The sequence below is a fragment of the Notamacropus eugenii genome, chromosome 5 (assembly GCF_028372415.1).
Source record: "Notamacropus eugenii isolate mMacEug1 chromosome 5, mMacEug1.pri_v2, whole genome shotgun sequence".
Lineage (NCBI taxonomy): Eukaryota > Metazoa > Chordata > Mammalia > Diprotodontia > Macropodidae > Notamacropus > Notamacropus eugenii.
Genome location: NC_092876.1, coordinates 400,368,035 through 400,382,303, shown reverse-complemented (window position 1 = coordinate 400,382,303; position 14,269 = coordinate 400,368,035). Strand labels below are relative to the sequence as shown.

General features: G+C 39.2%; 1 protein-coding gene across 1 annotated transcript in view; it reads left to right on the top strand.

Moving 5' to 3' along the window:
- The first annotated feature begins 1,290 nt into the window (after positions 1-1,290).
- Positions 1,291-14,269, top strand: part of NIPA1 (NIPA magnesium transporter 1) — a 52,711-nt gene continuing 39,732 nt past the window's right edge. Inside the window, exon 1 of the mRNA XM_072614566.1 lies at positions 1,291-1,546. Within this exon, the coding sequence (XP_072470667.1) occupies positions 1,396-1,546 (151 nt within the window). The 5' untranslated portion in view covers positions 1,291-1,395. The remainder of the gene's footprint in view (positions 1,547-14,269) is intronic.

The following is a 14,269-nucleotide window of genomic DNA, read 5'->3' as shown; positions in this document are numbered from 1 at the left end:
CACTTTAATTAGGTATAGCATAGCTTTGTCGTAATTGGTCATTCTTCTCCCTGATCTCCTAATCAGTCCACAACATCCCTGCCAAAATTATCCTTCTTGAGGAATTAAGTCACTTTACTTTTTAGAATTACCCAATGACTTCTCTACTGTCATCTGCATCCCACTTAAACTTCATTCTAGCATTCAGAAATTGCCCCTCTCTTTCACTTTTCCATGTAATCTCTTACCTTTCTTCAAAAAAACACAAGTTTCAGTGGTTCTGCATCTACTCTTCTGTGTCCTGTCATTCCTAATAATCCAGCCTAAGGAGTGCAGGTGGCAAGGGCTCTGAACTAACGGTTACACTATGGATTCTGATTCCATCTTCACCTTTCCTGACTGTATGACCAGGGGGATGTCACTGAATCTCAGTTTCTTTATCTGTAAAATAGGGATAAAAACAATTTCACTACCTAGTCCACAATATTTTTCATTGTAGTTTGTCCTTCCTTCTTGAAGAGGACTGTGACATCAGGAAAGTGATTCCATGACATGCAAGTGAATTGGATTTAAGGGAAGGAGGACTGTGCAAAGTCACCAGCCTCACTTTCTCCTCAGGAGCCAAAGTATTAAAAGTACTATTCAAATGTGAGTCATCTTCTCTGCCCTTGGAAAAGTTCCCTGGGTAAGTCAAATTACAACTCCCCCATTTTTCAACAACATCTTAATTTCCACATTTTCTCTGAACATTTCCCTACAGCTTGGCTTCAAACCTAAGTTCTATTAGAGGAAACAAAACAGGTACCTCTTTCCATTAAAATCTGTCATTTACGACATTGGTCCTTGTTTATCTATCTTATTTTTTCTTTAGATTGTAAACTAGAAGTGAGGAGTGCTGGACTTGGAGCCAAGAGGATCTAAATTCTGCCTGTCAGTTATTAGCTGTGTAACCCTGGACATCATTTAGCCTACCTTAGCCTCAGTTTCCTTATCTGTAAAATGAGGATAATAATAGCACCTACCTCTCAGGGTTATTATGAAGATCAGAAGAAATAATTCAGAGTATTTTGCAAATCTTTAAACGCTATATAAATTTTTGCTATTATGGTTATTGTATCCATAAATATTAATTAGCGGGCATTACTTGCATCCTGGAAAAATACAAAACAGGTGCTTGCGCTACTTTCTCTCTTTGCTGCCCGCGTCCCCTCCCTTTTCTACCCTTGCATTGAACCCAAAGTTTTGCTTTCTTCCTGCTTAACTCCCTCCCCTCTCAGTCGCTGATAAAACCCGGAGTTAGAAGCAAAATTTAGCCATCCAGGCTCTTACGTGATCCCAGCGGTGTGCGCAGGCGCGGGAGCCCGGGCTGCTCTCGGTAGCAAGTAAGGAGGAAGGCTCTGCCCGGGGAGGAGGAGGATGACGGCAGCCGCAGTAGCCGGGGAAGGGGCGCACAGCCCCAGCCCCGCCGCGGTGTCCCTCGGCTTGAGCGTGGCTGTGGTTTCCAGCCTGGTGAACGGATCCACTTTTGTGCTGCAGAAGAAAGGCATCGTGAGAGCAAAGAGACGAGGTACGGACCAGAACGCGGTGGTTCCCGGGCGGCTTCAATGCGGGTGGGGTGGGACTGACAGCGATGAAAGCCTGGGGGGAGCGTCTGAATCTTTTTGGTTGGTGTTGGCCCCGGGCCACCTAGGGGTGCTTCCCCTTGTCTACCCTGCTCCGCACCTCCCTCCCCCGGTATCTTCTGTAGCTGATGCTTCTCTGGGTGATGCTGTCACCCTTTCCTCAGTAGCCTGAGTGGTCCATAGCGCCCACCCCTGCGGAAGATGGGCTAAGTGCAGTGTGAGCAGAGGCAGGGATGGAGCTGCAGCGCCCATCCGCACTTGGGAGCGCAGCCGACCCACCCCTGCTGCAGAGCAGCGGGGCTCCCGAGCTGTGTGTCCTGCTCAAGTGAAAGTCTTTTCTGTAACCTCTGTTTCCTTCCTTTGGCCGCAGTCATTTCCCCCCACCCCACTATTCTAATATTGGAGTAGGGTCTCTGTCAAGGTTTTTAATTTTTTTAGTTTTGTAGACGATTAGCAAGTACACACAGCTTGAGCTTTTGGAGAGGCATTGGGCATAGGTTAAAAACATTTTTTTTTTTTTACTTAAAGCACTAATTAAAGAGAGTTTAGATCCCCCTGGGTATGTAGGTATGCGATCTACTCAGGGGTGATTCGTAAATGACACTGGCTACCACAGAATGGAGGATCAAACTAGTGAAGAAACCTCCAGAGGTCATGTTCATTCTAGAGAACCTTATTCAAACAAACTTAAAGAAGTTATTCTTACGTCCGTTCAAATACCTGCTTTCCTCGCCTCTCTCCCCTCCCCCACTAATGTAAAATGAGAAGAAAGTGCATTTTAAAAATGTTTCTATTCCCTGTTTGTTGGATAATCCTCTCCTCAATTGGGAAGCACTTAACCTTTATCTGAGAATGAAATTCCCATAAGTGCTTCAGCCACAGTTTATCCTATTTCAACTTTCAAAGCATCAAAGAGTGGAAAATAATAGTTTTCCATTCAAGAGCTAAAAAAGGAGTAGCATTAGAGAGCATGACATACAGTAGTCTTCATTTAAGAAAGTGACCTTGGTCATTCAAACTGTACTTTGTCTTTCTGTCCGGCTTAAAGTTCGATCCCCTCCAAAGTGAGTAACCATTTTCACTTTCAGAGTTTTAGTTACTTTCAAAGTAATTGACTTTGAAACCTTTACTTAAAGCAGGATTGTGCAAAATTACTTGGGGCTGTTAGCAGACTTTTAAATGTATTTTTGTCTCTTATAGTCAACCTCCAACTTTTAATTAATTAGATAAAATAATTAGCAACATCTTAGTGTTACTTAAACACTGGGAAAGGGAGGCACTATTGACATAGTACTGATTAGATCCTGACTAGAAACATTCAGCTCACTGTAAAAATATTAAAGAATATGGCCATTCAACTCTAAGGCTGGTGGAATTATAGGCAGACCTGTTAACTCAGTCCCTTCCTCTCCTGAAAATCAACTCTTTTGCTGATATTAACCCTGTCACCCCTACTCCCCGAACATCTGGACAAATGGCACTGATATTACCAGTACTTTCTATCCTATAGGTTGAAGTTATAGTTCAGGACCATAGATTAACCTTGGGAGTTGCAGATCACACTCTCTCCTTTTCACCATACCTGGTTCCCATTAATTTTGTAGACTAGCAATCTAAACCTTTTGGCTCAAGCTTAGCTCTTGGTCAGTCTCCTATCTGTATCAGTTCCACTCCACCATTACTGATGAAAACATTACTTTATATATATACTCCACCTAGACGGGTAGATGGTGTAGTGGATATGGTGTTAGACTTGGGAAAATTAAGATTTGAATCCTCATAGATCTTGGGCAAGTCAATGTTTCTTAGCCTTGGTTTCTTCATCTGTAAAATGGGAATTATAATAATAGCATCTTATTCACAGGGTTGCTATAAGGATGAAAGGAGACATTATATGTAAAAACTCGCTTGGCAAACTTTGAAGAACTTTATAAAGATTAGCTATTATAATTACCATAGTCTTCTGTCCACTTTAAGGAGAAGCCTGGGCTAGACCTGTCCTAAGTTAATGAAATCCAGCTGGTGTAATATTTAATACTCTGAGGATCAGCTGTTTCATTGGCATGCTTACTTCTTACATGGATGTAGATTGTAATCTGTCACTGCCTTTGTAGACTTCTGTGGCCAATAAAATCCATCCCCTAGTGCCCAAGCTTCTGATGATGAACCTCTTACCTAATCTGGTTCTGAAATAACAGTTATGCAGTCTACTGCTGAATTTGGATTCTGGGGAACCCAGAGTCACCTCCAAAACCCAATATGACATTAGAATAGGACTTTAATGTGATTTACCAAAACTTAAGCAAGCAGTTGACATGCTGCTCATGGGCCAGGCTGTTGAGTAGTCCCCAGGAGAATTCTGTGAAAATAAAAACTGCTTTCTTGACACACTTTTCTACCTCTACATTAGTGGGAAGCCCAAGAGAAAACCATGGGAAAGAGGCTCAGATTTTCCTGAGAGCAATCATGCACAATGCCCATTACTTTTAGAAGAGTAGTGGTAATAGAAGGAAAAGAGAACAGATTGTATTTGAGAAGTGAGTGTCTACCTATCTTGCTTCATTAAGTAGGAGTCCAGGAGTTGAAGGTTGTACTTCTTCTAACGGACTTCTTCTGCTTTATTACTGAATCACTTCATCCTTTCCTGAAACCCACCAGAACATACTTCTTTACCCATTGTTCACCAGACTGTCATTTTTTAGCTCTGTCTGCTGCAATTTTTATCAGTGACATGAATCAAGGTGTAGATTTTTTGCTTATTAAATTTGCTGATGACATATAACTGGGAGAGATGGTTATTTTGTTGAATGAGTCAGGCTCTGTAAAGGTCCTTGACAGGTTCAAGTAGTGGGCTAAATTGAAAACTATAAAATTCAGTAGGGATAAATGTAAAGTCTAACCCCTGAGTCCAAAAAACCAATTTCAAAGTGCAATGTGGGGAAAACTTGGAAATTTATTTGAAAAAACTCTGAAGGTTTTGGTGGTCTGAAAGCTCAATATGAGTCAGCATTGTGATGTGGCAGCCAAAAAAAAGGCAGCTATATGGTAAAGTGGATAAGTGCTGAGTCTGGAGTTAGGAAGATTCATCATCATGAGTTCAAATCCAGCCTCAGACACTTCCTAGATATGTGACCCTAGGTAAGTCACTCAACCCTATTTGCCTCAGTTCCCTCATCTGTAAAATGAGCTAGAGAAAGAAATGGCAAACCATTCTAGTATGTCTGCCAAGAAAACCCCAAAAGGAGTCAAAAAGAATCAAGACATGACTGAACAACAAACAACAAACTAAAAAAAACTAATGTGATCATTGGAGGCATTGAGAAGTATGTTTCCAAGAATGAAGAGATGAGATTCTACAGTACTCTGGTCAGGCACAAATCTAGAGTATTATGTTCAGTTCTAAGCATCTGAAGAGCCTTAAGGCCATGTTATATGAGGATTATTTGAAGGAACTGGAAATATTTAAAGGCATGATAGCTGTCTTCGGGTATTTGAAGCCCTGTCCTGTGGCAGAAAGATTAGACTTACTCTGTTTGACCCCAGAAAGTAGAACCAGGAGTGATGGACAGAAGTCACAAAAACAAAAATTTAGACTTAATGTTAAGAAAAGGTTCCTTACTATTAGGGATGACCAGAGGTACAATAGGTTGCCTGAAGAAGTAGAGTTCCCTTTGGTTAGAGGTCTTCCAGCAGAGACTTGACAGTCATGTGTTGGGTTTTTATTCCCTCTGTTAATTACTTTCTCGTTATCCTGAATGTAGCTTGATTTGTATATACTTGCTTGCTTTGAGTTGCCTGATTTAGATTGTAAACTCCTTGAGGGCAGAGACTACCTTTTGCTTCTTTTTATATCCTCAATGCTTAGCACACTGTGGCACATAGCAGGTACTTAATAAATGCATGTTGATTGATTATTATAGTGGGAAGTCTTTCAGGTATAGGTTGAACTAGCCTTTATTACCCTTTCCAACACTAAAATTCTGTGATTCTTAGTGGTTGTTTATAATTAAAAAAAAAAAACCCTCACAAATCCATTGCATTTTTCTCTGGGCTAAAATGAAAATAAAAACCCTAAAACCATGATCAGACCCCCAAAAGAAGAAATTCACAGTTCTTTGCCAGCATCACTCACAGTGCTAAAGAGAAAGCCAAGACTTTCAGATCTAAAAGAAGTTCCACACAGAAATTGACCAAGAGTCAAGTGGGGTTTTTTTTTCCTTCTGTGCCTTTGGCAGTTCATGGAATTAGTAACAGTATTCTAAGCAGATTTTACAAAATGCCTAAGAAAGATAATTATCTCAAAGTCATGAGTTGCAAAAGTAATTAAATTAGTTTGATTAGTCAGAATCTAGAATGTAAGTGTACTATTCTTAGTTTCTAGAATTATGGCCCATGAATGCCTTTCTTTGAGATCTTTAAATACATTTAAATATATAAATATATTTGACAGTAGTACTCTAGGCAGAAATAGAGGCTTTTTTAGTTAGAGTGAACAGTTCTATATCAAAGTGAAAAGATTTCATCCTGTTTACAAATAGGGATAGAAAAAGCTGAATGTGGAAACCAGTAATGTAGCTGTAACTCACAGTCATGTATCAGCAGTTTGGAGCAGTGGAAACAATGCTGTATTTTGGAGTTAAGAGACAGGGTCTGCCATCAACTACTATTGTGAGCCTGCACAAATTATCCAATTCCTGTTTCATTTTTCTTATCAATAGAATCAGGGGGTTGGATTAGGTGGCTCTAAGGTAAGGTTCCATCTCTTTTCATTCTTTCATTATCCATAATGTCTTCTTTGTATGATATCCGTCTATTAATTTTGTTTATGTTAGCAATGGCAAGGATTTTGGATATGACTTGAAACTGACCAGCTGCATTTTTTCCCCATAGCTATACAGTTCAGAATTTAAAAATAACCACACACACATTTATTAATTTTAAGACATGTGTTGTACAAGAAGTGTACTGACTTCTAGAATACTACTCCATTCAGGCACACATATATCACCTAAAACTCTTTAGCTTAAAGCAATTTTGATATTTGTACTAATAGAGAAGAGAGAACATAAGATTTAAAATAGGCAGATTAATTCAAACAACACCTCTTATCAAGTTTCAGAATCAGTTTTTTTTTTTTTTTTGCCAATTCTAAGGATGAGTAAAGTTGGCTGGTAATTTTATTTATTTATTTTCAGTTTACTACCTATACCCTGAAGTTTAAGGTAATGAGAAAAAAAAGTATGAGTGAATAATCAGCCCCTGAATAATCAGACATTGGCTTTTTCATATATCCCCTTATGAAGAAAAAATTACCCCTCTGCAGCATGCTTAGAGTAAGACACCCTTAGCTTTACCAAAAACGAGTTCTAGAATTGAGACCTCTCTATTGTAAATGTTGTCAGGTACTCAGAAGAGCAATAATAGTCTTCATTTCCTAAAACTGTGAATGGTCTCCACTGTAACAATGATAGTTATTATGAATTTTAAACTTTTACCTGAAACGTGGATGTTAAGAATTTAACACTTTCACCTAGATAGTATAATATAATGATAGTACCAGAAAGCTGGGTGGTGCAGTGCTAGGCCTGGAGTCAGAAAGGTTCATCTTCCTGAGTTCAAATCCAACTTCAGACACTTCAGACCTGAGCAAATCACTTAACCCTGTTTGCCTCAGTTTTCTCATCTGTAAAATGAGATGGAGAAGGAAATGGCAAACCACTACAGTATCTTTGCCAAGAAAACCCCAAAATGGGGCCATGAAGAGTCATAGTAGACAGGACTAAACACCAATATACATGATAGTTCAATGTGGAAGGATAATTGGATCTTTTTAACTGAGGTTTTGAGTGATGCGGTTGAGACAAATAATAGAGGTGGAAGTGTTGGGTATACTGTAAAATAAATAAGAGGCAGCGTGGATAGACAGCTGACTGAAATTGGAAAGATCTGGGTTCGGGTCCTATTTTTGAATTTACTGGCCATCTTTTGTTTTCACTCTAGTTCAGTCGTTTCAGTAGTGCCTGACTCTTCATGACTCCATTTGACTATATGGCCCAATGCAAATGAGTTAACCTCTCAATATTACGAAGCAACTCTCTAAGATCACACATTACTGATGAGTTGCCCAGTGCCTTGGTAGAAGATGCTCCTTACACCAGTGAAATCACAGGTCCTATCTTTAAAAAACAAAGAACAGGTCGTGGAGCAAGAAGAGAAACCCAGGAGAACATTTCTGGATATTATAGGATAAAGCCTTAGTGCAATAATTAGAGGTCTTTACTTAAAGGAAAGACTGGAATCTCTGAAATGGAACTAATTTGTCCCTGGTAGGAATTTCCAACTTGTCAGTAACCAACTGGACAATAACAGTATCCAAGGCTGCTGCTAGATCTAATACCATCTGATCTTTATCCAATGCTAAGAGATCTCGGTGTCAGCTGTTCTTTGTCAGGGGATTGGAGGATGTCACAGGATGCCAAATGCTTCACCCTGCCCTGGTGGATCATCTTTCCATAAAGAGATAATAGTGTGTGGAAAATAAGAGCTGGAGAAGAAAATGGCACTTTGCCAAGAAAACCCCAAACAGAGTCACAAAACATTAGACATTACTGAAACAATTAAACTACAAAAAATGTGGCAATTTGTTTTGTTTGATTATATGTGTTTGTAACAAATGATTTTGTTTTTCTTGTTTTCTAAATTGGGGGGAGGAGGGAGCAAAAATGGGAAAAAAAGATGGATCTTTGTTTTTTAAAAACAATTAAATGTAATTTTAAAAAAGCGAGTCTTGCTTTGAATACTTTATATTTCTCATCCCTTCAATCAAGACTTATAAATTGGATCCCCATTTTGCATTCATTCTGAGAGACTTCTGACACAGGCTCTATGATTCTGGGTAAGCAGGCTAATAGATCTCTATTGGTTGAGGAAGTTTTCCCCAGAGTCTCTGTATACCTATGAAATCACAGTTCTGATTAAAATTTTTTTTTTTAAATTTCAGTAGTTTGTTCACAATATGGGTAAAATAGGATTTTGTGAATTGGCCTGAGAGCCTAATCACCATATATAATATTCTGTTTGGGGAGGGGAGATGAGTTCTGAGTTCCTTCAGTTGTTCAGTCATTTTCAGTCATGTTTAACTCTTCATGACCCCATTTGGGATTTTCTTGGCAGAGATTCTAGAGTGGTTGGCCATTTCCTTCTCCAGCTCATTATACAGATGAGGAAACTGAGGCAAACAGAGTGAAGTGACTTGCCTAGAATCACACAGCTAATAAGTGTTTGAGGCCTCACTGGAATTCAGGAAGATGAGTCTTCCTGACTCCAGGCTGGGCCCTCTATCCACTGTGCCACCTAGCTGCCCTGAGTTCCATACAACCAACTAGTAAACAGACTTTCAAAATAATCCATTAATTGTGGAATACCTTGTATCTACAAATCAGTGCTAATATTTACAGTATACATTTAGGTATATTAACATCAGGAAGCAAGTTCTTTCTTTTTTAACTTTTTATTAAGTACTCAGCTAAGACTATGTAACTTGTAAAACCTTTCTGAAGGAAAAGTATTAATTGATAAAGGACACAGAATCTCTCATTCTCCACTCTTTGGTATAAGCAGATACTTCTTTTGTCACTGGTCTCACCATGTCAGAGTCGGGGATCTTTTTTTAATTCTATGATCATTAGAATTAGTATAAATCCCAGATATATTTGCATATATACAGAATAGAAAATGTATATTACAAGGAAATTTTTCATACATAGATTTATAGCTAAAGATTAGCTGTTTAGGCCTAAAATTTATGTGTGCCAACATTACTGGGAATTGGTATCATGATTTCTACAAATCTCTTTTGTGTTTTCTACAAACGCTTCTTTGTTTTACAGTTCAAACTGCTATGCTCAAATTTAGCTTAGTTTCCCAAGATTTCCCAACAGAGGGAAAAAACAGAACCATGAGCTAGCATTCCAGTTGGGGAATTGGGGTAAGTTGAGAGGTAATATGGCAAAATCACAGCATTGCAGCATCACAAATTTAAAGCTGCCATTGTTTACAGATGGTGTCTGTATTAGACATTAAAAAAAAACCCATCCCAAATATTAATATACTATGTTCATTTGTGAGTAAATCCAGTTTGGGGAAAACCTCTGTGAACTGATACGAAGTGAGCAGAGCTGAAGAACGATTTACACAATAACAACAAAGGTATAGAAAAAAAAGAACTTTGGAAGACATTAGAAGTCTGATCAATGCAATCATAAACCATAAGACCATAAGACTGAAGGTGAAAAATGCTTCTCACTTTCTGCCAGAGAGATGATGAATTTAAATACAGAGACACAATTTTCAGGTATGGCCAATGTGAACATTTGTTTTACTGGACTGTGAGTGTTCATGAGGGTTTTGTTTGTTTTTTGATTCAATATAGAGTGAGACTGTGGGAGGGACAGACTATAAATGCATATAAAAATAAACAGAATTTTTTTCAAAATGGCAAAAAAATTACACACACATATAAATACATATACAAATATCTCCATTCAGGCTGAAACCAGAAGTACTAAACTGTAACTACATTTGATGGAGGCAACTTGGTCTAGCAGAAAACTTGCTGTCTCTGGTGCTTTCCATTTATGTGACACTGGGCAAGCCACTTAACCTCAATTTCCCTATCCATAAAATGAGGGAGTTGGACTAGATGGTGTCTGAAGACCCATCTAACAATCAATAAGTAAACATTTGGAATTGATTGTGTGGCATGGGAGACGCTGGCACAGGACTGCTCAGCATGGCATGCCCACATCAGAGAAGGTACTGTGATTTATGAGCAAAGAAGAATCGAAACAGCTCGAAGGAAATGCAGGATGCACAGATGTTCACATGAACTATGTGCACCCAACCTGTGATAGAGCATTCAGAGCTCATGTTGGTTTGTTCAGCCACAGTCCCACGTATTGAAACTTGACTATAGCCTAGTGATGTCATTTTGGTCCTCTTTGAGAACTAAGGACAACAACTTAACCTAAGTAAACATTTATTAAGCATTGTACCAGGCATTGGACGAAGCCCTGGGGATACGAAAAGAAGCAAAAAACCATCCCTGCTTTCAAGAAGCTTGTTGTTCAGTCTTCTATTTTTTTTTCAGTCGTGTTCCACTCTTTGTAACCCTGTTTGGGGTTTGCTTAGCAAATATGCTGGAATGGTTTGCCATTTCCTTGTCCAGCTCATTTTACAGATGAGGAAATGAGGCAAATAGGATTAAGTGACTTGCCCAGGGTCACACAATTTAGTGAGGGTATGAGACTGGATTTGAACTCAGGAAAATGAATCTTCCTGACTTCAAGCCCGGTGCTTTCTCCACTGCACCATCTAGCAGTCCCATCAAGAAACTTATAATCTAATGACAACATAAAAACAAATGTATACAAAATAAGCTAAATATGGGATAAATAGGAAAGAATAAACAGAGGGAAGGTGGGATTTTAGTTGGAACTTAAAGGAAACCAGGGAGGTCAGTCATTGGAATGGAGGAGGGAGAGCATTCCAGCATGGGGGATAGAGAGATTGACCAGAGCAGAGAGATCTTTGACCATATGGTACTGATCATACTCATGATTCTATTTTAATATTGTCCGAGAGGAGAGTGTGGCTTAGAGAGGCGGACTTAAGCTTCAGAGGTAGGGTGGTAGTGGAGGGAGTTTTAAAAACAACCAAGAATAGAAAGAGCCAATTTAGACAAGGAAAACTGGTCAGCAGGTTAAGAAGGAAATAGAGACTTTGTTAGACTGAGATTAAGGAAACTCAGCAGGGTAGCATACATGTAGAGGCAGCAATATGTGGACAGAGGCATGCCATCAAGTCAGCGTTCAAAGTGGCTTCAAGGGAAGTTTTAATCTAACACCGCTGGGCAGGTAGATCTGAGGTGAAAAGATTCCTGGGTGAAAAAGGCCTTTGTTTCTCCAGATACTAAGAAAGCCAATAATTTAACCTCTCTAAGTCTCAAATTTCTCATCATTTGTTATTGCTGTGGGCATGCTAATTAGTAACAATAGCAATGAATATTTAAATACTCTTTTAAGGTTTGTGAAAATACCTGTAAATATAATTTAGACCCATTTTACTGATTAGAAAAATTAAGCCAGGAAAGTCTGTGACGTATCAGAAACAGATAAAAATGTGATTGGCAAATATTTGACAAAATGAAAATATAATAGAATACAGATAATGTTAATACTTGATTTTCTAAGTCAATGTGTGAATAGCAGGGATTCTCATATATAGTTTAGTGATCCCTATCTTTTTTGAGTTTATTGCTGTTCTTTTAAATCTTCCCAATTATAAGAGAAATAACACCAGTTTTGTGTAGGATGGGTACATTTCCTTTAAGGGGACAGGGAGGCTGCTTGTTTTTTGTTTTGGCTTCTTTATCACCTGAAGTATAGGTGTGGGATTGGGGTTAAGGGTACATGTTGAGGAATTGGTTGAACTTGGTGAAGAAAAGGGCTACGTCCTCATAAGAGGGAAGTGAAAGCAGAGAAAAATGGGGGAGGATGTCAAGGAATTCTGAGTTAGGGAGAAGAGTGGGGTCAGGCCTCTCTTTACTCAGTAAACCGTGAGGCTAGTTTCTCTGTTGAAAGAGGAGAGAGATGTGCTAGAAGAAGCTCTGCCACCAGCTTCCTCTTAGTTCAGGTTCTTTGTTGGAATGAAATGAGGGTCTTAAAAGTCACTGAACTGTTCAGTCAATCAGTATAGGCTTACTGAGTTTCTACTCTGTGCCAGGCATTGTACTAAGTTCTGGGGATACAAAAAAAGAGGCAAAAGACATTCCCTGATCTCAAGGAGCTCACAATATAATGGGGGAGAATGAATATATACAAATAAGCTATGTATTGGATAAATAGGAAATAATTAAGAGAGGGAAGATACTAGAATTAATGGGGGTTGAGAAAGGTTTCCAGTAGAAGATGGGACTTAAAGGAGAGCCAACAGGAAGGGATAAAGACGTGTGAATTCCAGGCCTGAAGGACAGTCAGAGAAAATGTCTGGAGTCCAGAGATGGAGTGTCTCGTTTGTGGAACAGCCAGGAGGCCAGTGACACTGGACTGAAGACTACATGGATTGAGTAAGGTATGAGAAGTATGGAGAATTAGAAGAGGGCTAGGTTATGAAAGCCTTTGAATATCAAACAGAGGATTTTGTATTTGATCCTGGAAATGATAGGGAGGTGATGGAGTGTGTTGAGTAGGGGAGTGGTATGATTGGACCTGCCCTTTAGGAAAATCACTTTGGTGACTGCAAAGAGGATGGATAGGAGTGGGGAGAGGCTTGAGGCAGGCAGACTCACCAGCAGGCTATTGCAGTAGTCCAGGGGATGAGGGGATGGGAGCCTACACCAAAATGGTGGTGGTGTCAGAGGAAAGAAAGAGGCATATTTGAGAGATGTAACAAAGGTGAAATCAACAGACCTTCTGAATAGATTGGATATGGGGTATAAGAGATAGTGAGTAGTCAAGGATGATACCTAGGTTTTGAGCCAGAGGGACTAGAAGGATAGTGTTATTCTCAACAGCAACAGGGAAGTTAGGCCAGGTACAGAGTTTAGGGGGAAAGATAATGAGTTTGGTTTTGGACATATTTAAGATGTCTACTGGACATCTACTTTGAGATGTATGAAAGGGAATTGGAAATATGAGATTGGAGATCAGCAGAGAGGGTAGGGCAGGATGGGTATATTTGAGAACTGTCAGCATAAAAATGATGGGTCATTTAATCCATGGAGGCTGACGTAAAGTATCAGTAAAGTACCTTACCAAGTAAAGTGGTACCTTGTGGGCCCTGCAGTTAGAGAGTGTGATCTGGACAAGGATCCAGTAAAGGATAATGAGGAGCAGTCAGATAGGTAAGACAATAACTAGAGGAGAGTAGTGTCCTGAAAACATAGAAAAGAAAGTATCAAGGAGGTGAGGGCGATCAGTGCTGTCAAAGGCTGCAGGGAAATTGAGAGTGTGAGGATTGAGAAAAAGCCATTGGATGTGGCAACTAAAAAATCATCAATAACTTTGGAGAGAGAGGTTTCAGTGCAATTATAAGGCCAGAAAGTGGATTGTAAAATGTTAAAAAGAGAGTGAAAGGAAGGAAATGGAGGCACCTGTTGTAGATGGCCTTTTAAAGAAATTTAGCCACAAAGGGCAGAAGAAATATAGGACAGTAGTTAGCAAAGGTGGAAGGATTATGGGAGGATTTTTTCAGGTTGACAGAGACATGGGCATGTTTGTAAGTGGTAGGGAATGATCTAGTAAACAGAAAAAAATCTAAAATAAGTGACAGACTGCATGATTAATATGGAAATATGTTTTATATGATTGTACATATAACCTATCAAATAACTTACTGTCTTAGGGAGGAGGGAGGGAGCATATTTGGAACTCAAAATTTTATTTAAAAAATGAGTGTTAAAAATTGTCTTTACATATAGTTGGAAAAAGTAAAATAGTATCTAAAAGAAAAAAAGCAAGAAAATAAGTCATGGAGTGGGGATTATGGAGGGAACAATCTTCTGAAGGAGATTGGATGGAATGGAATCTCTTGAGCAGGACAAGGAATTAGCACTGGTAACGAATAAAGCTACTTCATCTTGTGAGACAAGGATGAAGGAGGAAATAGTT